A 24,666-nucleotide genomic window follows, 5' to 3' on the forward strand; every position below is an offset into this window, starting at 1 on the left:
CAGTCAGAGCATGCAAAGCTGAGCTAGATAAATCCACAATTCATTGTATGTTTAGCGCTCAAGTGGAGGCTGTAGCTCAGTGGCAGAGCCCCTGTTTTGCATGAGGAAGGTCCCAGGTTCAATCCCTGGCAGCATCTCTAAATCGGGCTGGGTGGAACTTTGCTCCAAGTCCTGGAAAGCTGCTGCCACTCAGTGCTGACATTACTGAGCAAGATGGATCCGGGGCCTGACTCTGTAGAGGGCAGCTTCCTATGTTCACATATTGCTTAACTGCAGCACTCTCCACCGATTTATGAGTGGTTAGCTGGTTATAGCTATGAATGACTGGATATCCCAACATGCATGTACCTTTCCTAGCATTTGATCCATCAGTGTTTACTCGTGGCATATTCTGCTATAAGGCCTTGGAATTAAGAGTGTACTAGCAAACTCCTGCTATTACTATTTTTGTAATATTGCATTATTTTTAGATTATTGAATTTAGACTGCATTGTATATCAGGATTTGAATCTTATCACTAGTTGGTTTTAAATATTTTGGATATCTACATTATAACAGGACTACAAGTTGATCATAAATACATATGAGTTATATTAAATGATTTAGTGGGTATTATTTATAAACAGGGTTTTGTTTGGTTTTCGGCATACACTGGTTGTTTAGCTGGGGAACTGTCTATCTTGCAGCTGAACAGTTGACTAAAGTGAATATAATTCCTTCCTTGTGGGAGGTTTTCCAACCTGGTTTTTTTGGAGAACCCTGATAATGCAAGTGCCCAGGGTGTTCCCGTGACTCACCTTTGACAGTGGAGGGGAAGGCCGTGGCGTTCCAGGAGTGCAGCAAGTCCTCGTCTAGGGAGAAGGGGTAGTCGGAGGGGGCGGGGGACGGGGGCGGAGGCACGAAGTTGGAGAGGGGCAGGCCCTGGGTGAAGGAGTCCACGCACATGGCGTCAAAGTACTTGGCCGCCAGCATCTTCGACTCGTTGCTGTTGAGGTTCAGCGTCTGGCCTGGCTGGTCCAAGGTGCCATTGAAAGCCATCTTCAGGACACACGTGGCCCCCACCCCGGAGGGCAGGTAGAAGGTCCCGACCAGCTGCTGGGGGGTGGCATCTGGGAGCTTGGGACTGGAAGGTGGAGGCAGACAGGTGAGGAGAGATCTGGGAGGCCAGCCAAGAACCTGCGGCCTCTAGGAGACTTCGTGATCATTCAGCCAGCCAGCACCCGCCTGCCTCCCCATTACCTGCTGCCCAGAGATATACTGCCTTTGAATATGGAGGCTCCATTTTGCTCTCAAGGCTGACAATCGTTGATCTAACCCATCCCCCACAAACTGACCTAACCCGTGTCTTGGTAAGAGCCATCTAAGCTAGCAGTCGCCACACCACCTAGTGGCAGCGGGTTCCGCACGCTAAAGTCAGAGTGATGCTTCAATTCACAGGCTGTTTAACGGCTGCAGCCTCCCTGAAGGACCGTTTTCAGTGAGTATCCAACGGACAACCCGCGTGAATGTATGTCTCCAGCCGTGGATGCTGGGACGGAGGAGAAGGAGCCACTTCGGGGGGCGGGGACAATATTCTGGGATAAGTGGGGGGGGGGGGGTTTCCACTGGGGCTCTCTCTGGGTCCAGATCCAGGAAAAAGAGAAAGCACCCGAGGCTCACCGGTATTCATGCCTCTCCTCGTTGGCATAGGGAATGAAGTTGCCCTTGGGCTGGGTGTAGTTGTGATACTGAGACGGAGACAGGACGAGGGGAGGCAGGTCACCTGCAGGACAAGAGGAAGGCAGAGCGGACGGGTTGTGCTGGACTGAGGCTCTGGCACCGAATAAGGCAGGATTTCACTCTCTGGCTCTGCACAGATTCACTCACGAACATCCATACCCAGCTAGGAGAGAGGAGCCCGTCTTGTGGCAGCGAGCATGAATTGTCCCCTCTGCTAAGCAGGGTCTGCCCTGGTTTGCATTTGGATGGGAGACTACACGGGTGAGCACTGCTCCGGGAAGAGGACCTGCCTGCTTGCAGGCAGAAAGTGCCAGGTTCCTTCCCTGGCAGCCTCTCCAAGACAGGGCTGGGAGAGACTCCTGCCTGCAGCCTTGGAGAAGCCGCTGCCAGTCTGGGTAGACAATGCTGAGCTAGATGTCCAGGGTCTGACTCAGTATATGGCAGCTTCCTCTGTTCCATGTTGGGGGCATTGGAATCATTGGAAAACAGGGTGCTGAACATGAAGCAGGCGCAGGCAGACCCTCCAGAGTCCCCACTGGCCCCTGTCCACAGGAGTGCAGTTAGGCTTGAGCAGGGCAGGAGACCTCACCGCCTGGACAGCCCTCCGCTCGGCAGAGCCCCAGGCGAGTGTTTCATCGGGACCCCCGTATTCTGGGCGGAGTGGGGGAGAATCACACATACCAATCTCCGGCACGGAGAGGGCCACCGTCATGGCCACGCAGACAAAGAAGGCAGGCAGCAGGATCTGCGAGAAGAGCGCCTTGGTGTTGCGCTTGGCACAGTGGAAGCGCTTGACGATCAGGCCGTGGAACTGGCGCAGCTTCAGCCAGGAGCCTTCCAGCTTGAAGGCCCCTTGGCCCGCCAGAGTCGGCTCCTCGGCGTCTTGGTCTGCAGCAGGGAAGGGCAAAGGGAAGAGACGGGAGAGATCCCAGGACTCCTCGCCCCCCAAGGGGAGAACCAGGCGGGGAGCTCCAGGGAGGGGGCAAGCAGGGGTCGGCCCAAGAGCCACTGCAGACCAGCCTTCCTTCTAACAGGGGTCCCCCAATGTCGTGGACTACAACTCCCAGAATCCCCAGCTGTAATGGCCTTTGCTTGGGGGTTCTGGGAGTTGTAGTCAACAACATCGGGGGATCCCTGTTAGAAGGAAGACTGCTGGGGATCCCCCTCCCCCCCCACACACACACGCCAGGAGAAGAAAGAGGGACCCTCAAGCTAGCAGGTCCAGCCCTGCCTCCGCCCTCCGATTCCGAGGAGCCCTTTAGGGCCTGCTCAGCTTGCCCCAGAATGACCGGAGCCGGCTCTCGAGGGGCCGGGGCCAAGCCTGGGGAGCCCCAGATCTCGCCTCATCTATCCCCTGCGCGAAAGGGTCACACCCCACCCCTCCAGGGCACCAACTGCACAGGGCAGCCCACAGCACCACGGTTAGTATTGCCTCTCTTCTATTAAAACTAACCACATTAAACCAGTTAAAAAAGACCAAGCCCCAAAAGACACATTTAAGAGACCACAGATCTTAAAACGTTTCAAACTAAGAGTTATGAGCAAAAAGCTAAAAGCAAAGAACAAAAAAAAAGCCCTACCCGATGTAAACACATTTAAAAGCCTCTCTAAAGATATGTCTTTGATCCATCCCTGCTGGATCCGGCCCAAGGAGGCCTCTCTCATCCAGCCTCCTGTTTCCCACAGCGGCCCGCCAGATGCCTCTAGGAAGCCCACAGGCCAGAGGGGAGGGAATGCCGCCCTCTCTCCGGCTGCCGTGGCCCCCCTGCGGCTGGGAGGAAAGGGGAGCCCCCAATTCCACCCTGCTTAGGCAGAGCAGTCGCTGGAGCAACCGTCTCCTCCAGGCTGCCACCATCAGCACTGATGAGGTCCCTGCTTGGCGCTCTCCAGGGTGCTGAAGGGCCCTCAGAGCTGTCCACGGCCTGATGTGCTCCTCAATCCCGGCTTGGGCAGAGACCCTGCAGCTCATGACCAGAAGGAGGTGCAGGGTCAGAGAGGGAGCCTTTGGTCTTGCGAGCGAAGGCCCCAAGGAAGGACAGAAGGGGAGGCCTGTTGGAGCGGTAGCCCATCAAGCACACCTCGTGCTTCGGAATTATTGCTTTTTGCTCTTTTGCAGAGTTAATACGTTCACTGGCCTTGGGCTGGTCTTATGGTAGCGAGCATGACTTGGCCCTCCTGCTAAGCAGGGTCTGCCCCGGTTTGCATTTGAATGGGAGACTACATGTGAGCGCTATAAAAATATTCCCCTCAGGGGATGGAGCCACTCTGGGAAGAGCAGAAGTTCCCAAGTTCCCTCCCTGGCAGCACCTCCAAGCTAGGGCTGAGAGAGATACCAGCCTGCAACCTTGGAGAAGCTGCTGCCAGTCTGGGTAGACGAGCCTGAGCGAGATGGACCAAGGGCCTGACTCAGTATATGGCAGCTGGATACTCATAGAATAAAATCAACTAGGATTGTTTTAAAAAGGGCGACAGCCTTAATCCAGACAGCCTCAACTGATGTCTAGGAGAACTTAAGGGCTGCAGGGATAAATTTTGCCTCCTGCCTGCACAGCCTGAGCCTTTGACGCCTCGCCTCCGCCCACCCCGCCACCCCCCACCGGGGGGGGGGGGGAAATGCAAGGTCTCTCCCGCAGCCTCTTACGAACCTTGCAAACTGACGTTATCAGGGTCTTGCGGGTTATCAAACAACGGAGAGTAATCCCCATAGAACTCCGAATAAGCCCCACCTTCGTCGCCCCTCACTGAGCCGGCTGAAGAGGCGGAGTGCAGGGACGTCTGTGACTGGGTCAGCTTGGAGCAGGAGAGCAGGTCTGGGGACTCGGCCTCCGGCTTCGGCGGGGTCTCCGTGCCCAGAAGGGCCTCCCCGTTGGCCTCCGGCTTTGAGCCAAGCTGGGGGACAGGCAGCGGGAGGGCGTCTTTCTTGGACTCTTTCACGTCTGCAACAGAGCAAGGGGGAAACATCTTTAGGCAACTTTTCTAGAGCAAACTCAGGTTCAAGCATCTTTTTTTTTTAACGGGATTTTCTCCACGAGGTGAAGAAACAAAGGACTCAACAGAGAAAGCTGCCTTGTGCTGAGTCAGACCATTGGTCCATCAAGTTCAGGGCTACACTGACTGGCAGCGGCTTCTCCAAGGTGCCAGGCAAGAGTCTCTCTCAGCCCTGTCTTGGAGATGCTGCCAGGGAGCGAAACTTCAGTGTTTTTAAGAAACACCTGAAGAAGCATCTTTTCCAAGAGGCTTTTTAAAATATTTTACCCTCTGCGTTTATCCAGTAGGTTTCTTAATGCTTAGCTTTTCACTGATCACTTTTAGTTTTCATATTTTTAAAACATGTGATTTTAATTGTGATTTTAGCCTGGACTTTTAACTTTTTAACCTTATGAATTTTGGTTCTATATTGTATTTTATAGTGCACCTCATTCAATATAGTATCTCTTCTATTAGAGTTGTAAACTGCTCCTATCAGTAATACACTGAAGGGTTGAGGCATAATTTTTTTAAAATAACAATAATAAATAATACGAATATGGCCAATATTTATAGACCGCTTTTCAACAAAAGTCCCCAAAGTGGTTTACCCAGATATAAATAAATAAATAAGATGGCTCCCTGTCCCCAAAGGGCTCACAATCTTAAAAAGTAACGTAAGACAGACCCCAGCAGCAGCCACCGGAGGGATGCTGTGCTGGGGACAGAGAGGGCCAGTTGCTCTCCCCCTGCTCAATACAAGAGAAATACCACTTTGGAAAGGTGCCTCTTGGCTCAGTTAACCTGGGACCTTCTGCATGCAGAGCAGAGGCTGTACCAGACTCCGCTTCATCGAGGCATCTCTCATGAGCCTCCCCGTCACTCCCTGGCAGCGTCTCCACGAAGGGCTGGGAAAGACCCCTGTCTGGGATCACGGAGAACGGCTGCCAGTCAGTGCAGACACTCCTGAGCGAAAATGGACCGATGGCCTGACTCAGCACATGGCAGTTTCCAGCCGGCCACCAACCCACAAATGCGTATGTGACTGCACAACCCAGCAGCGGCGGTTTCTTACCCACATCGCTGTTCTCAAGGGACTGATCCTCCTCAGAGACTTTGAGGAAAACTTCTTCCAGGGTGGTGTCCATCAGGCCAAAACTGGTGAGGTCCAGATCGTCCAGGCTGTGCTCCAGATGCTACAGAAAATTGGGGAGTGCGTGTAAGGAAACCCAGTTTGGTTTCCTGGGGTGCTTCAGGCGAAGCCACCTTGTAAAGCAGGGCTCCCCAACTTTGGGTCCTCAGATGCTGGACTACAAAACCCATCACCCACTGCCTGCAGGCCGGCTATGTGTCGGTAGAGCTGTGCGGCCAACTGCGCAGCTCTACCTGACGAATGATCAGCCTGCAGGCCGTGCGGGCTTTCAGGCGAGGTGGGAGAGGAGCCTCCTTGAGCAGCGCCCTGGCTCGTCCGGACAAGCCGCGGCCGCATCACGTTGCCTGTCCATGGAGGCTCGTCCAATGCCCAGTACCTGGAAGAGTCTCTCGAAGCAGCCCTTCTTGACCGCCTCGCTGGGGAGGATGTAGGAGAGCTCTGTGTTGGTGTCGGAGATCAGGAGACAGGAGGCCACGTACTTCTTGATGAACTGCGTCACCCGGGCTTCGGAGCAGGGGCTGACGGAGGAGTGCGAGGCAGGGCTGTGGGTCTGTCCGGAGTCTGTGTGAGAGGGAGAGAGTCCAGCAGTCCTTAAACCCGCCCGGCAAGGCAGTAAAGGGCAAGTTCAGGGCAGAGAGGGCTAGTCAGTGGCAACCAGTGATGGCTAGAGGGCCACCTCCAGGCTTAGAGGGGGGATGGCTCCAAATCCCAGATGCAGGGGAGCAGCAGCAGGAGAGAGGGTACCCCTTCATCCCTTGACTGTGGGCTTCTCAGAGGCATCTCGTGGGCCACTGTGGGGAAACAGGGGACTGGGCTGGATAGGCCTTTGTTTGTAGGAACTCAGCAGGGCCAGAGGGAGAAGGGACCGAAGGCAACTAAAACGGAGATTCCCAAATTGGAGTGTCCAGAGGTTGTTGGACTACAACACCCATCAGCCACGGCCAGGGCTAAAAACATCTGGGGACCCAAGGTTTGGGACTTCTGAACAAAAATAAGCAGGGCGTGAAGACACGTCACATCCCTATAACAGGGAAAGGGGGAAGCACTGGGGGCTTCTGAAGTATAGGGACAGAGACACCTAAGGGGAGATAGGTTTGCAAAGTGAAGCGTGATGTGGGGAAAGAAAGATAGAAAGATTTCGTATCGTATTTTATTCTCCCTCACTGTAGTAGAAATTTGCGGTCGGTTCAGGCTGGACAAAAGGCCACATGAAGAACTTATTACTTATACATTGTCCTCTGGGAGCAAGCCCCCCCCCCCCGCCACAAGGCAGTGAACAACAGAATCAAAAACTTAAAAAGAAATAATACCACTTGTGGAATTCACAATCCAAAGACCAGATGGGAGCCACTAGCTTAGATGGCTTTAAAAAGCAAGGATTGGACAATCGAGGGGTGGGGATATGGCAAGGGTGACAGGAGACCTCCATGGACAGGAGCAGTCTACCTGATTACCAGTAGCTCAATATGAACGAGCAGGGAATGGCCTACACCCTCCGGCCCTGCTAGAGGGGGCCATCTGAAGGAGACCGATCGCTCTGGAAAAGAACCGCAGTTCTAGAAACAGCCGTTGTGGCTTCCTGTTGCAAGGGCTGCTGGGTGGGAGAGCAGGGCGGCCATACTGACCCATGCTGGTCCGGGAGTCCGACTGCTTCTTGACAACGGTGAGCTTGTACCCGTCGCCGTAGGTGCTCTTCAGGAAGAGCGGGGAGCCACAGCACTTCAGCTTCCCGTGGGAGATGATGGCGATGCGGTCGCCCAGCAGGTCGGCCTCGTCCATGTGGTGCGTTGAGAGCAGGATGGTCCTTCCTGCGGGGAAGTGGGGAGGTGACGGACACCGCAAGGGAGACGGTGCCAGGTGAGAGAAGGCGCGCCTCAAGAGACAAGGCTGGCTTTCCGAACAGCGATAGGTAACCCAAGCAAGTGAGTCAAGCTACGTGGTGCTGGTGAGCCACTGCTTGTTGGGGGATGAGGCTCTGTAGGGCAGGATCCCCACACTCTGCTCACCTGGCTTATATTTGAGGATGAGGTCCCAGATCGCTCTCCGTGCATAGGGGTCCACGCCGGCTGTGGGCTCGTCTAGGATAATGGCCCGTGAGCCACCCACGAAGGCGATGGCCACTGAGAGTTTCCTCTTCATGCCGCCCGACAGCGTCTGCACCAAGGAGTGGCACTTGTTGCTCAGCTCCAGGTCCTCGATCATCCTGGAGGGGCACAAATGTGGGGGGTGGGGCAAGAGCTGGTCCCAAGCGGACAGGGGTCTGGGCCTCGGGCCAGACTCGGGTCCCAGAAACCGTGGAGGGGGCAGAGTGTGGCTCCATCTCCTGCTCCCACCCAGCAGACTCTTTCCCCGGGGCGGCCCAAGGCAGCACAAAGCAGCCCGGGGTCCTCCGGTTCCGACCTTCCGAGGAGCCCAGTGCTGGGGGGGAAATGCCTGCACCCTTCCCCAAAGCCTCCTCCCTGGGCGTTCACAGGCCTTGGAGCGACGGGAAGCGGGGACAGGAGGGGCTCTCCACAGAGCTCCTCTGCCTCTCTCGGCAAGCAGCCACCCGGCGCCTCCTGTGCTGGACGGCGTCAGCATTTACTTGTCCATCTCCTTGCGGATCTCCTCCTCCGCCATGCTCTTGAGCTGCGAGTAGAACCAGAGGTGCTCCTCCACGGTCAGCTTGTCGAAGAGCACGTTGTGCTGGGGGCACATGCCCAGGTTCTTCCGGATCTCGTCCATCTCCGTCCGGATGTCGTGGCCATAGATGGTGGCGGAGCCGGACGTCGGAGGGAAGAGGCCCGTCAGGATCGACCTGCGTGGGAAGGGAGAGGGCCGTGAGCCCGCCGTGCGGGAGGGGCTGCCGCCGCGACTAGGAATGACAGAGGAGAGCTGGCCCGGGGGCAGCAAGCATCCCTGGCCCCCTTGGCTAAGCAGGGCCCACCCCGGTCTGCACTGGAATGGGAGGCTCCACGGGAGAGCTCTGGAAGGGATTCCCCCATCTGGCCCGATTTAGCAGCCTTTGAGGCAGCCTTTGCCCTCTTGGAAGCGCCTCAGGGGTCTGGGGCGCCTGGTGCCCCGCAGTGGAGTCACTCACATGGTCGTGGTTTTGCCTGCTCCATTGTGGCCCAAGAAGGAAACCACCTGGTTCTCGAAGAGGTTGAGGCTCAGCTTGTTGAGGGCCAGCTTCTTGTCTGTCTTGTAGATCTTGGTCAGTTTGTCTACACAGACCACCAGCGGGAGGTGAGTCGGCTCCTCCTCGATGCCTCGAGACTCGTCTGCACACAGAACAAACCAGAGAAGCCAGCTTTTAACGGGTTCCGTGGCATTTTGTTCAAAAGGAAGAGTCAAATCGGCAGCACAAGAGGTTCCCAAAATGATTCAGTCTCTTTAGACTAACCCCGAACCCCACACAGACCCACAAGCAGAGGCTAGAAGACTCCCAGGAATGGGGAGAATTCCAGGCTTCCCCCCGGGTCAGGTCGCAGCCATGGCAGAGATCCATGGGAGATTCGTATCGGGGCGATCCGTATCGGGGCTGCAGGTGGGAGCAAAGTGACATGTCCCTCTGCGGGCAGACAGCTGAACATGAGCCCGAGCCCCTTAGCTAAGCTCTGGCCGGGCAAGACTAATGGGGAATCTTGGGTATAAATAATTCCAACACCCCCATGACACACTCCCAGGAGGGACCCTCCCCACCTCAGTGGTCATCTGAGCCAGAAAAAACTAAGCCCCTTATTCATACAATGTCCAGTCTGGGTGGAAAGGACAGGAGCTCAGTGTGGTCTGCCCTGTGTGGTTTGCATGCAGGAAGTCCCAGGTTCAACTCTGGCAGAATCTTACAGGAAGGACTTGTGGGGCGGAGGGCGGGGGGGATGGGACACCTTTGCCTGACACCTTAGAGAGATGCTACCAGTCAGGGCAGACCACCCTGAGCAAGGTGGAGCAGAGGTCTGACTCAGCACACAGCAGCTTCCTAGCTAACCCATGCGTTGCACTTTCTCCGTCTTCTCTCTCGCTCTGCTTTTTAAGGCAGTCAGAACTGCACAGGGTTTTCTACAGCCTTTCCAGGAATCCTCCAGAGTCTTGGGGTTTCCGTCCCCGTCTCTCACCCAGTCTCCGGTTCTCCATGGCACACGCTTGGTCTTCCTCCATGACGCTCAAGCGGGTGGTTCGTGACCACGGCCAGGACCACTCCCAGGTCTCGGTGCGTCCATTTCCCAGCCAGTAAGACTTCTGGAACGGGAAGTACCAGGGCCGGGGGAGGCCGTACATTCCTGTGGGGAGGAGCAAGAGCCGGTGTGAGATCAGAGGCACGGCTGGGTGGGTGGGTGGAAAGGAGAACACAACCTGTGCCACCCTTAACAATCACCTTTAACAATCAATCGAAGAGGATCACCACTTTGAAAAGGTGTCTCCTTGTTCCATTAGCAGGGGTTGCCAGGCTGGTATTATTTGCCGGGCTGGGTTGGGATGCTTATTCCTTACATATTATACAGTATATTTGAAGAGTTTGTGCGAAATTTATTTATTTTTATTTATATATTTATTGAAAGTATTTCTATACCACCCAAAACCTGCGTCTCTGGGCAGTTTACAATTAAAATCATTTCAAACATTAAAACATTTAAAACCCAATATTAAAAATATAAAAACTATAAATCTAATTAAAAGCCTGGGTGAATAAATGGGTGGATAAATATAGTCATACTTCCTGGATACCTACAAATATCAAATATTTCGGTGGCACCATCTTGCCACTGAAATTAGCTGAATGCACTACTTTTTACATGGGAATATGCTGGGAGAAAGGTTTAAATAATTTTTTGGATATTTCTAAAGAAGAAGAAATTCTGAATAATAATAATAATAATAATAATAATAATAATAATAATAATAATAATAATAATAATAAAAAATTTAATTGTTCTTGTTCGCAACAAATTTTTAACACTCAATAATCAGATCAATAATTCAAAAATGATATCATACCCAAGAGAAGATCTTTCTCAAATTTCCCAGCATTCAAATTTACTATGCATGGTAATTATTAACTAAAATGAAGAATGCTGGAAGCTGAAATCCTACAAATGTCAAGCTGTCCTTCTGCAAGCAAATTAATCAAAAATTCTATATTATGTCTCTTTAATTTCTAGAACTTTCCTATCAGGGTAATGTGCACAAAATGGCTTTGCCTGGTCAACAACGGGCTCACCTCTGCGTTCTGTACATTCAGAGAAGTCCCTGCACATAGAAAACTAGTATGCAAGGACAAGCATCAGAGAGTCAGCAATCTCTAGGCTGACGTTTGTTCCTGACAATTTGTTTTGTCTGTTTCGTTTCCAAGTTTGCCTTTTGAAATTTGTTTTGTTTCCAAGTTTACTTGTTTTTAAAAGATTTGTTTTGACAGGGAAGAGCGGAGAGGCAAGGTCTCAAAATAAAAGCACTGGGCAGGGAACCACACGGCCACTCCCTCAGGCAGCCGTGCACGACCTCGCCCCCGCCACCACGCACACACCTGGATGCACAGCCTCAATGTACCACGTCAGCACCCCATAGACCACGGCGTCAATGATCAGCATCATCATGGAGAGGAGGAGGTTGAAGTCGTCGCCTTCCACCGGCGACTGGCTGAAGGTATGCCACTGGATGCCCACGCCGGCCACCTCGTAGAGGGCAAAATACTTGGAGCCCAGCCCGAAGGCCGTGGTGGACATGAGAGACTGGAGAGGAGGGAGAGAGTCAGAGAGAAGCCACAGGGAGAAGGGAGCTGTCGCCCTCCGCACTATCGGGGGACCCCAGGCTGGGAAACTCTGCCCCAGATTTATGTATTGGCCATATTTCTAGACCGCTGGATCTGTGTTTCTCTAGGGGGGCGTACACAATTGAGCACACAACAAATACAGAACAGAGTAAAAACAAAACAGTTTCAAAGAACCAAAAGGTTAAAACTATATCGTGGGGTGAAAACAACTGAACAGTTTGAAATTAATTTCAGTTAAAAGCCTGAGAAAAACAGGTGCGTCTTGAGGGTCTTTCTAAACAAATTCAGAGATGGAGATGTTCTTATTTGGACAGGGAGCACATTCCAAAGCCAGCCAGGGCAGCCACAGAGAAGGCCCAGTCCCGAGTTGCCACCAAATGAGCCGGCGGCAACTGAAACCGGACCTCTCCAGATGATCTTAATGGGCAACAGGGGTCACGACAAAGAGCCATAGGTCACCCCACCGCCATCTCTGGGGTCAAGGCTGGCAAAGGAGAAGCAGGCAATACCCATCGGGGGACCAGATTTGAGATTCCGAAAGAAAGCAGTTTAGAACAACTAAACCGAACTCAATACCTGGGGCTTTTTAGCTCCAGGAAAAAAAGACGTCTAAGGGAAGGCATGGCAGAGGTTTACAGAATTTGCATGGTGTTGAGAAAATGGCTCGATGGAAGGTTTTCCTTCTCACATCAGAACCAAGGGTCATCCCATGAAACTGATGGCCAGGAAATTCAGGACTGACAAAAGGAAGGACTGTTTCCACAGAGCACATTATTAATTATTAATCTATGGGATTCTCTGCCACAGGATATGGCAGTGGCCACCAGCTTGAATGGCTTTAAAAAAAGGCTTAGGCCAATTCATGGAGGACAACTCTATCAGTGGCTCCTGGTCTGGATGGCTCTAGGCTACCTCCAGCCTCAGAGGCAGGATGCTTCCGAATCCCAGTTGCAGGGGAGCCACAGCAGGAGAGATTGGGCAGGCCCTCACCTCGTGCCTGTGGGCTCCCCAGAGGCATCTGGTGGGCCACTGTGGGAAACTGGAGGCTGGACTAGATGGGCCTCCTTGGGCCTGATCCCGCAGGGCTGTTCTTAGGTCCAAGCGAGGCCCGTTACTCACCGCGATGCACTTCTCGAAGGCGGTGATCTTGTCGTGGGCCACCTCCTCCCGGATGGCAACGTACATGTAGGGGACGTAGCTGAGGAAGTAGATGATGCCGCCACAGGCTGAGGCCAGCTTGGCTTTCGAGTAGAGCACAGAGATCAAGAAACTGTGGGCAGGGGGAGAGAGAGAATACACACACGCCAGGAATGAAATCCCCACAACTTCATCCTGAGACCGGCAGAGTTTGAAGGCACGGGCACGCCAGTCCCGTCAAAAAAAAGTATGCACACTTTACATCCCTTAACTAGGCCAGAAAGACAAGGGGCTGTGCAGGGCAACATCCTCTGACTCTCCGGGAGTCTTGTTTACTCAGACCAATTTACAGATTTGGGGTTAGAGAAGGACAGGAGCCGAGGTCTGGTTCCCACAGAGGTGGTCCAGCTGTGTCTGGACGGTACCACTGCGGACGGCAGGAACATTCGGCCCTGAGACTATTCCCTGCCTGCAGGCTTGCTATCTGAAGTGGTATAGTCCTGACTCAGAATAACCACCATACCAAGAACCAGGCCCGAGAGACTGAGTGGAGAACCAAATCATTTCTGAGATTAGCCACACCCCTTTTCGATCTTCTCATAAGGTCTAGAAACTTGCTTTCCAAACAAAAACAAAAACCAGCAACATGGAGACTGCAACGGCAGTCTACCTTACAACCAGGTTTGAAGGCATGCAGGTCATGTCTGACTACACGTGCCTCTTCCATGCCCACAGTTCCTCCCGCCATCGCTCCGCTCACCAGAACATGATGGTGGCCACGGCATAGATGGCGAGGAAGAGCCAGATGATGAAGACGTCACTGTGCATCAGGACTTTCCCGTACTTGAGGATGGCGGTGAGCGCCGTGACCGAGATGGAGAGCTGGACGAACCCCGTGATGAACCAGGCGACCCAATGCACCGCGTTGTTCAGACCCATCATCTTCATCACCTGCCAGCCAGAGAGGGGCATAAGCTCAGTTGAGCATGCCAGGCCTGATGCCTCTGCAAGAGCTGCACCAGTTCCGACTTTGCCAACGGTGTGAAAAATAGAATGCATGCAAGGCGCCTGTGCAAGGCATTTATTTGGCCCCCAAGGAGCTTGTTCCAGGCAGGACCTTACTGCCTTCCAGGAGTCCAAGGTCAGAGCTGGAAGAGGACTGGTACAGGGCCGGAAACTGAGCGGAGCGGGATGGTGGCTAGGTGCCAGGGCAGGATCAGGACTTGGAGAGCTCCGGGGCCGTGTGCAGGGAACCCACCAGGGGAGAGAGCTTTTCGCAGGTGTCCTCCCGCAACTGAGGGGTTTCCACTGGGGCCAAGAGTGTGTGCGAGAGAGAGGGGGAGGGCAGCTCAAGGGCTCCCCGTAAATTTGCTGGCTGCATCGGAATTCGAACCCAGGTCTCCCCAGTCTGAGTCCAACGCTCTAGCCATTACACCACACTGGGTGTCACACTCCCGGCTGCATTTATTAGACTGAGGAGAGAATTTGCTGCAGCTTCATACCCCGTGGCAGCCGTGGACACATTTGCCAGCAGCAAGTTCTGGGTTCAAATCTTGCCTCAGCCCCAAACTCTTAGGGAGCCTTCAACGAGCATCTCTGCTCTCTCCGGGATATGGAGAGAGTTACACTGACTATAGCTGAGCTGACGTATGTGGCATTCCGTTCACCGCTCAGCAATGCTCCGCTGTCCCCATGGAGATGCGGTCTTAATCTAGGCCATTAAGCAACCATCGGTTCTATTGATCCGCCCATGCCTCTGGCCGCCCGGCCCCACTGCCGCGCTCGCCCAGCTCTTCACCCGTCAGTTCACGAGAGACAGGATGCTGGTCCGTGCGGAGCTGAGTTTGCACCCTCCAGAAGGAACGCCTCCTTTGGCAAAAACCAGCAGCAGGGAGCCTGCAGAGACCGTCTGCTGAAGAGTTTTCTTTGAGAGTGTGGGAGGCCGTCGGAGAGAGAGGCAGATCCTGCTCTCGCCACCATTCGCTGGGTATGACAAGCATTCTTCCAAGCTTCGGGAGCTGGGTGTGTGCTCCCCATTTTCCACCGGGTGCAAATAAAAAGTAGCTAGTAGGAGGCAGGGAACTTGATCGTTTGCTCAGCCCCAGCGGGGCGGGAATGGAAGTACCCAGGCTCCGTCCCAAGCATTTGAAAGGGGTAGGAGGGAGAAAGGTCCTGCCAAGCTGATGCCTGACAGACCGTCGTGCACACGACTGAAACATCAGGAGCGAGCACAGCTCCCAAAGTTTGGTAGGGTGCTTGTCCTGCCCAGTTAACCAGTCCTTCACTTCCCTTGTTTCGCATGCACATTTCTCTTGCCCTGCCTCTGGCCAAACAAGTATGGCAGGTTTTTAGATGCAAAAACCTGCAGCAACTGTTAGGGCAGAGGCAAAAGGGACAAATGTCCACTCCATGCCGGCATTCCCCTTTCCAGACCAGCCTTCAACTCTCGAGTGGTGGGGAGAGAACCCTCAACATTGTCATGATTGTATTTCTGTATTCCCAGTACTTCTCTCTCTGTCTTCCAGTACTGAAGTTGTGCCGTCGAATCAGTGTTGACTCCCAGCAACCACCAAGCCCTGTGGTTGTCTTTGGTAGAATACAGGAGGGGATGACCACTGCCATCTCCCGCACAGTAAGAGATGATGATGCCTTTGAGCACCTTCCTATATCGCTGCTCCCCGATCTAGGCATTTCCCATAGTCTGGGAAACATACCAGCGGGGATTCGAACCGGCAACCTCTTCCTCCCTAGGCAAGTCACTTCCCCGCTGCGCCATTAGGTCCTTTTTGAGATGGGGCAGCCAGAATTGAAGCCCAAGAGAGTTCACAGGATTATAATCGGGGTAAGTGAAGCGTCGCACCCTAATTCGGGAGTTGTGTGCCACAAGGTCAGGGGGGGAGGGCGTGATTGCCAGGGAGAGAGGAGCAGGGTCCTCCTGCCTCGGTAAAGTGATGGGGAACATAAGAACAGCCCTGCTGGATCAGGCCCAAGGCCCATCTAGTCCAGCATCCTGCTTCCCACAGTGGGCTACCAGCTGTACACGAGAGATGGGTAGGACAGCAGTCTCTGACTTGCCCAACCCGGATTGGAGTCAAGCCAGATTTGTAGGAGGGCATGATGCTATCTATACTCTGATTCCGGTCGCTAGAGCCCAAGGGACAGAACCACTGGCAAGCAGAGACACAAAGCAGCCCCGGGTTTAGAGCGCCCTTCCTGTGTTCTCTTGCGGTCAGCCTGTCTGCTTGCTCGCTGCCTCGCTCAGCGTGCTAGAAGGAATTCCTCCTGGCAGTTGGCATCTCTGCCAACCCTGCCACCTCTGTTGGCAGAGAGGAAGGAAGGAAGGCCCATGTGCCTGCCAGCTGAAAACCCCAGAGACTTAAGAGGCATCGCTGCCCCGCTCAGAGCTGAAAGCTCCCGTTAAATGGATCGTCTGGGAAGGCAGCCAGAGACTCCTGCCTGCAACCTTGGAGAACCCGCTGCCGGTCTGTGCAGACAATCCTGAGCAGGGTGGACCAAGGGTCTGACTAGTATATGGCAGCTTCCTATGTTCCTAGAGGGAGGAGAACACCCCAGTGTCTGGACCACAAGATGGCAACCATCTGGGAGCAGAGAACAATCCATCAAACCCTCTCCCACCCCGGGACAGTGCATCGCCCCTACCTCCTTCAAGCGGTGCTCCTTCTCCGCTACAATGTGCTGGATCATCATGGCCACCGAGTAGACCCAAGAGATGACCATGCAGAGAGGCATCATGTGCTCAATGACGAACAGGAAGCTGGGGAGACACAGAGGACAGGCATCACCAACAGCCCCGGTAAGGCGATCTAGCAAAGGGCAGCAAAAACTCACCACTAGGCCTGCAGGGACCAATGCTCCAACCGTCTCCCCCAGAGTGGGGCTTGCAAAGTTAGGAGATGCCAATTTCCAGGCCCTGGTGCAAAGAGGTCCTCTGGATGGCCCAAAGGAGACCAGGGACCTTTACACACGTGGCTTTTAGTCCGCATCTCCTCCGGAATGGAGGCTGCGAGTCCACATATCAGCTGGATTTACCCCGAAGTCACAGCGGGCTATCAGGGACCAGTTCACACACAATTCTGCTTTCCCCCGAATTAGGGCTGCGCATTCAAACGATGATGATGATGATGATGATGATGATGATGATGATGATGATGATGATGATGAAGGGAGGCATCTCTTGCCTCCTCCTGGGACGTGATTGGTTGGGGGAAAAACCCAGAGGAGCACATACAGGAAAAAGAATGCGGAGAGGAGCCAACCCTCTGTGAACGACCCAACTAATCACCCGATTTAAACAGCTGCGAATCTGCTGCGAAGCAGATTTGCTCTTTGGATACGCCCTACGGCATGAAGCCATGTCTGGATAACTCCCTGGAAATGCATTCATTCACACGAACGACTCACTCGTCACGGGTGTAGCACGGATATGGAAACATCTGCACGTAGTTGCCGGGTTCAACCACATCATGGCCGACAAAGGTGTTGATGAGGGCTCTCTCCATCATATCTTGGGGTGGAGGGGGGGAGAGAGAGAGGTTAACCTCCAATTAGAGCTGGTCTTGCACCAGCAAGCATGAGTTGCCCCCTTTGCTAAGCAGGGCTTGCCTTAGTTTGCATTTGGAGGGGAGACTACATGTGTGAGCACTGTTAAAATATTCCCTTAGAGAATGGGGCCATAGCTCAGTGGAAAAGCATCTGCTTTGCATGCAGAAAGGCCCCAGGTTCTCTCCTTGGCATCTGCAGGTAGGGCTGGGAGCTGCTGCTGCCAGTCAGTGTAGACAATACTGAGCTAGATGGACCACGGGTCTGACACAGTAGAGGGCAGCTTCCTAGGCTCTTTGGGAAAGGACCATAGTTCAGTGACAGAGCCTCTGCTTGGCATGCAGAAGGTCCCAGGTTCAATCCCAGACAGCATCTCCAGGTAGGGCTGGGAGAGAGACTCCTGTGCCTGCAACCTTGAACAGATGCTACCAGTCTGTGTAGACAGTACTGAGCTAGACGGACCAAGGGTCAGACTCCGTATCAGGCAGCTTTTCCTATGATGTCATTTCACACTGGGGGACACAAGAACGAGGGAAATAAGACCCAACCACGGTTCCTGCCCTTGGGAACGGAGGAGGAAACAAGGCCTGTTTTCAGCCCAAGCTGCAGCTGGAAATGGGAAATGCTCACCTTGGATCCAGACGAAGCCATAGAGGAAGTAGAAACGGCCCCCGGTGTTCGGGCCGGGCCGCCAATACGCGCGGCGGATCTCGTTAGTCTTTTCCGTAAAGCTGGAGTTTTGCCGGATCTTGTACATCACGTGGGGTGGAAGAGTTCCATCTTTGTTGGTTTGGAAGATCACACCTGTGTTGGGGACGGGGCGGGGGGGCAGAGGAGGGCAAGGAACATTCAGTAAGGGCCACAAAGAGAAGGAACTGCAAGTGGTTAGTCAAGCTACACCACAGGCAGATGTATAGTTCGCCACAGAATAAAGCAGTTTCTAGTCCTCATGGACACAACATAAGAAAAGGAGGAACCGTACTGGCAAACACCGTGATGTTGTCTTGGTAGGCTTGATTCAGTGTGTAGTTTACGATGCTCTCCTCGTCTGGAAAGCCCTTGAAGATATCTACGCTGACCTGGGGGTGGAGGGGTGGGGGGAAGAGAAGAAAAAAAGGACATCATGGGACAGCACAGAGCTCCTGGGCATGCCTTTGGGAGCAGAAGCTCCATGTCCTCTGTGGCGATGAGGAGGCAGAGCCTGAGCAACCCCTAAGCGCCTTGCAGCCTAGTTATCCCAGCGGGACCCAGTGCAGGCCGCATATGCCGCGCAGGGCTCTGGCCGGCAGCAGGCACGGGGCGCCTACCTTGGACATGAACTGGATCCAGCCACAGGCAGCATTGTCAATGGTGTCCAGCTGCTGCAGGAGAGAGTTGGAGCTGGGCAAGGAGAAGTTGCTGTCCATGAAGCTGTGGAGAAGGTCGCTGTCAGAAACGTTCAGGATTTCAGGGTGCTTCTGAAGATCTGCGGCAATCTGTGGGTAACCAAAGGGACAGGGAGAAGGGGCGGTGAGCAGCTGCTGCCTCTGCACACACTACATTGCCCCTGCAGTTCAGATGTCCGCCCATGTGTTTGTGTGAATGGCGGGGCCTGCGTTCCTTTCCAAGTGAAGCTGGGCACAGACGGGATGCAGCCAGCAAGTGGACTGCTGTGCCTAATGGCATCTGTGCACAGATACACAGCACGCAGGTTGCACAAGTGCTGAATGCAACATGTGAATGGGGCTTATGGGTAGCATCCTGCCGGAGCATCATCTGGAAGGTGGAAGGAAGAGGAAGAGCTTTCTTGGGGAAGCTCACAGCCTTTCCCACAGACTCCTCCAGACCCCCAAAGATCCGAAGACAGGAGCCCGGGAGCAACTAGAGCTAAATTGGGGACTTGGGTTTAACAATATTTTTAAAAGGCAAGGGCAGTGGCTAAGAGCTTGGGCATCTGCTGATCCTTTGCCCTGGTTTGCCACAAGGCGGGGGCGGCTTGGCATCGGACTGAGCAGAAATACGACCCGCGTGGTTTCCCTTACGGCTTCCCCAAGTTAAGGCCGAGTGTGCAATAAAAGTGATCTCCTCGCCGTTTCATTGGCTCTGCCAGTTTTACTGTCCTCTTTCATTGCTTCTGCAGTGTTTTATTGGGCTGGGATGTGTTCTATCATAAATTTAGGACGGGCGGGTTTGCCATTTGTCCTGTGGTTACCCCAGCTGGGATGGGGTGGTGAGAGGCCTTCTCGGCCGGCCGCCCCCCCCCCCACTGCCTACCTGCTGCAGCCAGCGGACGCGTTGTTGAAGCACGCCCTCCTCCAGGAAGGTGCGGATCTCTGCCGAGACGTTCAGCCAGACCTGGGCGTAGTGAGTCACGTTCCCGACAAAGGCGAATGTCTCGTTGGCCTGCGACCCAAAAGCAGGGAGCCGTGAGCAAAAAGGAACCCGGGGTGAACAGCAGAGAAAAAAGCCCCCCGGTTCATTCTGTATTTGGGGTATCCGCGCATTTGCTTCTGGGTGCAAGAAAAATTCTCCATCGCACCCTCAAACTTCACAGGATGCTTTGCGGGAAGAACCAAAGCTTAGCTCTGGCATTTAACGGGTAGTGAGGCTATTCACATGCGTGTGCAAAAACCAGGCCGGTTTTGAACGTGTGCGTGTGAACTGCCAGGATCGCTCCTGATCGCGGCTGACAGACTCGGGGAGGCGGATCTCCATTATTGGAGCTTTGCAAGGTGAGGCAACACAGCTCAGCACCCCGACACTCGGAGCGACCAGCAGCAGCAACTGAAGTCAAGCCAAAGTCCTTTCAGCAGCAAGAAACTGACAGAGACACTGACAAGGTAGGTCCATGCGAAGCTGCCCCCTACTGAGCCAGACCCTTGGTCCATCTAGCTCAGCACTGTCAACACTGACTGGCAGCAACACTCCAAGGTTTCAGGCAGGAGGCTTTCCCAGCCCTACCGGGAGACGCTGCCAGGGACGGGACCTGCGACTTTCTGCCTGCAGAGCAGATGATCCGCCACTGAGCTACGGCCCCATCGGGCCGAAGAAAGAGACTCAAAGAGGCTGTATGAGTCTTCCCAAGGAGGGAAACAGGCAGGAGTAATCGGCGAGGAGATTCCATCCTCCAAAGCCAACCTTCTTGCAGACCCACCTTGACAATGACCTTGTCCACCTCCGTGCCGACAGGTGCATAGAGGATCTTGGGATTACTGGTCATGAGGTGGACAAGGAGGCCCAGGTTACGCTGCTCCTTGCTGGTGAACCCCAGCGAACTCATGTTCCCCTGCTTCAGAGCCTCTGGCTCAATGGTCCTGAAATGGGGACAACCACCAGACACACACACACGGTAACCCAACCATCACCACCACGAGGCCGTATCCCCCGCCACCCCCAAGGTTTTCTCTTTCTTAGGAGCGTGTTTCTGAGCAGGGAAATCCAAACGGAAGGGCGGGGAATCCACACACGGCTTCCCAACTGCTGGGTCTTTATTGAGCGTCAGCCGTATTTCTTAACCCAGGGATACAGGCAGGCTCGAATGTGGGGCTCGGATTCTGCGGGGGGGGACGGGACGGTGGTGAGCCCTTAAGGAAACCTGCCCTCTCCACTCCCCCCTCACTGCAGCCCCACCACACACCACCCCTCCCAGAAGTCTCTCAGAGTGGTATCTAAGGGGACAGCCCCACATCCTGTTGGCTGGGTGCTGTCCGCGGCTCCTGCTGGGGCCCCCAAGAGCTCTCCCCCCGCAGCCGAGCCTGGAATCCTTACCGGTTATTGCCACAGAGGATCGGCTGCAGACCTGCCCAGAGCTGGACGAAGGCCGAGCACTGCCCTTGGGGGTTCTCCGGGAGGGGCTCGCTTTCGCTCTTCCCCTCCTCAGCGCTGGAGTTGCTGCCGGAAGTGAAGTTCCCCCCGGAGCTGGTACTGTTGGGAGAGGCCAGGGGCGCCTTGGGGGTGCAGGCCCCCTTGGGGAGGAGCCTGGCCAGTGCCGAGAGGACATCCACGTCTTTGAGGACCTTCTCCATCTCCGCCAGGTCCTCCAGCAGGGCACGGAGCCGGTTCCGAGCCGCCGTTCCGTTCACCTCGTCGAGCTTCAACTGTGGGTTGAACACAGCGGAGAGTCAGGGGCAGGGGGCTAGTTTCGAGGCTTCCTCGGGACAAAAGGCACGTTTTGTAGCCGTTGAGAGAACTGCCCACCATGAATTTATCTTAAAGCCATCCAGGTTGTTGGCTATCACCACATCTCGTGGCATCTCCAGGTAGGGCTGGGAAAGACCCCCAAGTCTGAAACCTTGCAGAGGGGTTGCCGGCGCGGACAATCCTGAGCGAGGTGGGCCAAGGGTCTCGCTGCCAGATGCCTGCCGACTTGCCCACAGGGCTTCCTCGCCCGCCCTGCCCTTCCGAAGCTCCCTCACCTGGTTGATGATCTTCCGGGCGTCCAGCTGCTCCTTCAGCTCCGCCGCCAGCTGCCCAAAGTAGTCCTTGCGCAGGCTGGCACTCCGGTTGCAGGCGGCCACCTGGTAGGCGCGCAGAAGAGGGCCCTGGCCTTCCGGCACCACCAGGATGCGCTTCAGCTCGTCCTGGCCATGCCGGCAGGTGAGCCTCTCCAGCACCGCCGGAGTGAAAAGGACGTTCTGGAAAATAAGGAGGTGGCCATGAGTCAATGGAGCCTTGCAGGACCCCCTGCTAACTGAGCAGAGAGGCACCTTTTTTAAAGTGGGAATTCTCTTGTACTGAGCAGGGGGAGAGCAACTGGCCCTCTCCATCCCCAGCACAGCATCCCTCCAGTGGCTGTTGCTGGGGCCTATCTTATTTCTTCTTCTCTTTTAGATGGTGAGCCCCTTGGGGGACAGGCAGTAATTTAATTTAATTTTATTTTATAGCTACATAAACCGCTTTGGAAACTTTGGTTGAAAAGCGGTACAGAAATACCCGTCGTATCGTATCTTCCGCACCCCAAAGCCATGCCCTGTGGGACTTGGGTCTATCTGCATGAGGAAACCAACACCAGATGACCCACCCTTCTGGCTCCCTGACCCATGGTTTTGTGGGGCGGAGGGTCCAGGAGGGTTCACACCCCTGCGATGAACCCAAATGCCCCCAGATGTCAAACGGCCCTTTTACTTCCCTTTGGCAAGCACATTAAATTCAAAAAATCCCACGGCAGATATTTCATTGCTTGAACTTTCCCGTCAGCGTAATCGACACAAGAATGATTTTGCCCGGCCAACCTCAGGCCTCACCCACTAGGGATAAATCACGAGGGGTCCCTATTCCCAGGGGGCTCGCAGCCTAAAGGAAACAGCTGAGAGGCAACCACCGCGGGGAGGGGTCTCCCTGCCCCTCTCCAGCCGGGAGTCTCGCTCACCTCCATGTCCTTCACAAAGGCTTGTGGACTGTAAGAGCTGGAGGGCTCCGCGGCTGGGCTGGCAAGCCCAAAGGCCTGGGAGAAGAGGTGGAGGAGGGTCTTCTTGTGAGGAGCCTTCTGGGGGTAGCGCAGCGCTTGGCGGACCAAGCCGTCCTCCGTGGTCCGAAAGCTGCCCAGAAGACTTTCCTGAGGCATAGAGAGAGAACCATAGAGCGGCAAACAGAAAACTAACAACGACGGAGCTTCTCTGTCCAGGAGCAGTGTACCCCCAAATACCAGTTGCCTTCATGCCCTGATTGTGGGCTTCTCAGTTGCACCTTTGGGGGTTTGGTGTTAGAGTTCCTGATCTCTAGCCACTCAGACAGAGGCTTGCACTTGTACATGCAGATTAGCCCTCTATTTACTATTAATTCAGTGTACAGTTATCCCTCACCAACTGCCAGGGTTCCGTTTTGGCAAATTCGCAGTTGGCGAGGCATTAAAGTCTATGGGAAACAGGAGGTTGGGGGACCACGGCCTTCCATGAAGCTCATCCAAGACGGCTTACAAAAGTTAAAAATGCAATAAAATTCCACAATAAAAACCGCACAAAAAAACCATCAAAAAACAACAGCCATTAAAAAACCCAGACAGAGCAGCAGGAGAGCAGAGAGACTGGCAACCCCCAAGAGAGGAAAAAGCCTGAACAAATACCACATTTACCCAACGACTCTGCATTTAAGACAACTTCCTTACAAAACACAGGTTAAATCCAGGTTATGCCTGTATTTGCCCAACAGGAAGAAGACTCTGAATTTAAGATGATCCCCGGTTTCTAAAATCAAAGAGCATGGGGTGGGGGAAGAACTAGTCTTGGGTTCTGGTAAATACGCTGGCAAAGTCTTTAGCCGCTTTTGAAAAACAGCCACAGAAGCCAGAGAAGGGACACCCCCGTTGGGAGAGAATTCTATTTGTGGGGGTGCAGCCAGGAATTGGCTTGGCCTGGCCACCCAGCCCCCCGCTAGCCCCTGTTTTGCAGCTGGTGGAGTTCAAGTACAAAAGAGAGTTGACTCCATGAGCCTGAATGAAGCCTGACCATCCCTGCCTTGGAGGATCAGAGCCACCCGAAGGGGCTGGGTGGGCCACCTGAAACGGGGAGGGGGCCCTCTTCCTCCGCCGACCCCCAACAGAATGAGCCCCAAGCCTGCTCGTCCCACCTCTAAGTGCAGCAGCTTCTCCGCAGTGTTGAATCGGTCCCAGGGCTCATGAAACCCCTCCGTGGAGGCAGGAGCGGTGCCAAAGAATAACCGGTATACCTGGGGGAAGAGGACCCGTTAAGATCTGTCCGTTTCATTCTGTCATTTATTCAGAAGCTTTATTCCTAAAAGGCACTGTGCGGGTTGCTGTATTTTACACACTGACACACACACACACTCCTCAGATTATTCTGGCAACCAGTTTGCAACCCGAGGCCGCACCGATGCGGCGAAATCCCCGGTCTCTCTCTGCCGCCTCTCTCCCCGATCCCTGCCCAGATCACACACCTCTTTGAGGTTAATGTTGGACCCTGTCAGCAGCTCGGCCGTCTCGTTGGACAGAGAAAGGTTCCGCGTCAGAAAGCCATGGAGCTCTGCTTTGTCCTTGGCAGTAGAGTCCAGGGTGAAACCAGGCGCTGGTGGGATGGAGGAGAGAAGAAGCAGAAGTATCGTGATGTCAGGAGGCTTGCCTTGAAGAGCTTTTCGGCAAGCGGAAGCATTCTCGAGAGGCCATGTTGGATTAGGTCTGTGCAAAAAGCTTGTGGGTAAAGCCCCTGCTTTGCAGGCAGATGGTCTCAGGGTCAATCCCAGGCACCTCTGGTTAAGAAACTCCCAGGCAGGAGGGTTGGGAACAATCGCTCACTGCCTGAGGTCTTGGAGAGGTGCTGCCGGTCAAAGGACACAATAAGCATCTAAGACAAGGCTGCACAATTTCAGCCCTCCTAAAGATGTTGGACTACAACTCCCATCATCCCTGATTACTGGCCTCTGTGGCTGGGAATGAGGCGAGTTGTACTTCAGA

At 54.2% G+C, this 24,666-nt stretch overlaps 1 protein-coding gene across 1 annotated transcript in view; it reads right to left on the reverse strand.

The window, feature by feature from the left end:
• Window positions 1-24,666, reverse strand: part of ABCA2 (ATP binding cassette subfamily A member 2) — a 64,184-nt gene that overhangs the window by 14,731 nt on the left and 24,787 nt on the right. Inside the window, exons 5-30 of the mRNA XM_053281753.1 lie at window positions 24,153-24,280; window positions 23,826-23,924; window positions 22,630-22,815; window positions 21,677-21,895; window positions 21,030-21,358; window positions 20,416-20,575; window positions 19,536-19,664; window positions 18,590-18,757; window positions 18,265-18,361; window positions 17,913-18,086; window positions 17,145-17,247; window positions 16,383-16,497; window positions 13,483-13,673; window positions 12,705-12,855; window positions 11,340-11,544; window positions 9,934-10,098; window positions 8,919-9,099; window positions 8,424-8,636; window positions 7,846-8,042; window positions 7,465-7,647; window positions 6,216-6,400; window positions 5,762-5,882; window positions 4,365-4,655; window positions 2,401-2,607; window positions 1,660-1,762; window positions 798-1,123 (exon numbers count right to left, since the gene is read on the reverse strand). Of these exons, the coding sequence (XP_053137728.1) occupies window positions 798-1,123; window positions 1,660-1,762; window positions 2,401-2,607; window positions 4,365-4,655; window positions 5,762-5,882; window positions 6,216-6,400; window positions 7,465-7,647; window positions 7,846-8,042; window positions 8,424-8,636; window positions 8,919-9,099; window positions 9,934-10,098; window positions 11,340-11,544; window positions 12,705-12,855; window positions 13,483-13,673; window positions 16,383-16,497; window positions 17,145-17,247; window positions 17,913-18,086; window positions 18,265-18,361; window positions 18,590-18,757; window positions 19,536-19,664; window positions 20,416-20,575; window positions 21,030-21,358; window positions 21,677-21,895; window positions 22,630-22,815; window positions 23,826-23,924; window positions 24,153-24,280 (4,626 nt within the window). The remainder of the gene's footprint in view (window positions 1-797; window positions 1,124-1,659; window positions 1,763-2,400; window positions 2,608-4,364; window positions 4,656-5,761; window positions 5,883-6,215; window positions 6,401-7,464; window positions 7,648-7,845; window positions 8,043-8,423; window positions 8,637-8,918; window positions 9,100-9,933; window positions 10,099-11,339; window positions 11,545-12,704; window positions 12,856-13,482; window positions 13,674-16,382; window positions 16,498-17,144; window positions 17,248-17,912; window positions 18,087-18,264; window positions 18,362-18,589; window positions 18,758-19,535; window positions 19,665-20,415; window positions 20,576-21,029; window positions 21,359-21,676; window positions 21,896-22,629; window positions 22,816-23,825; window positions 23,925-24,152; window positions 24,281-24,666) is intronic.

This window comes from Hemicordylus capensis, chromosome 17, assembly GCF_027244095.1.
Source record: "Hemicordylus capensis ecotype Gifberg chromosome 17, rHemCap1.1.pri, whole genome shotgun sequence".
NCBI lineage: Eukaryota > Metazoa > Chordata > Lepidosauria > Squamata > Cordylidae > Hemicordylus > Hemicordylus capensis.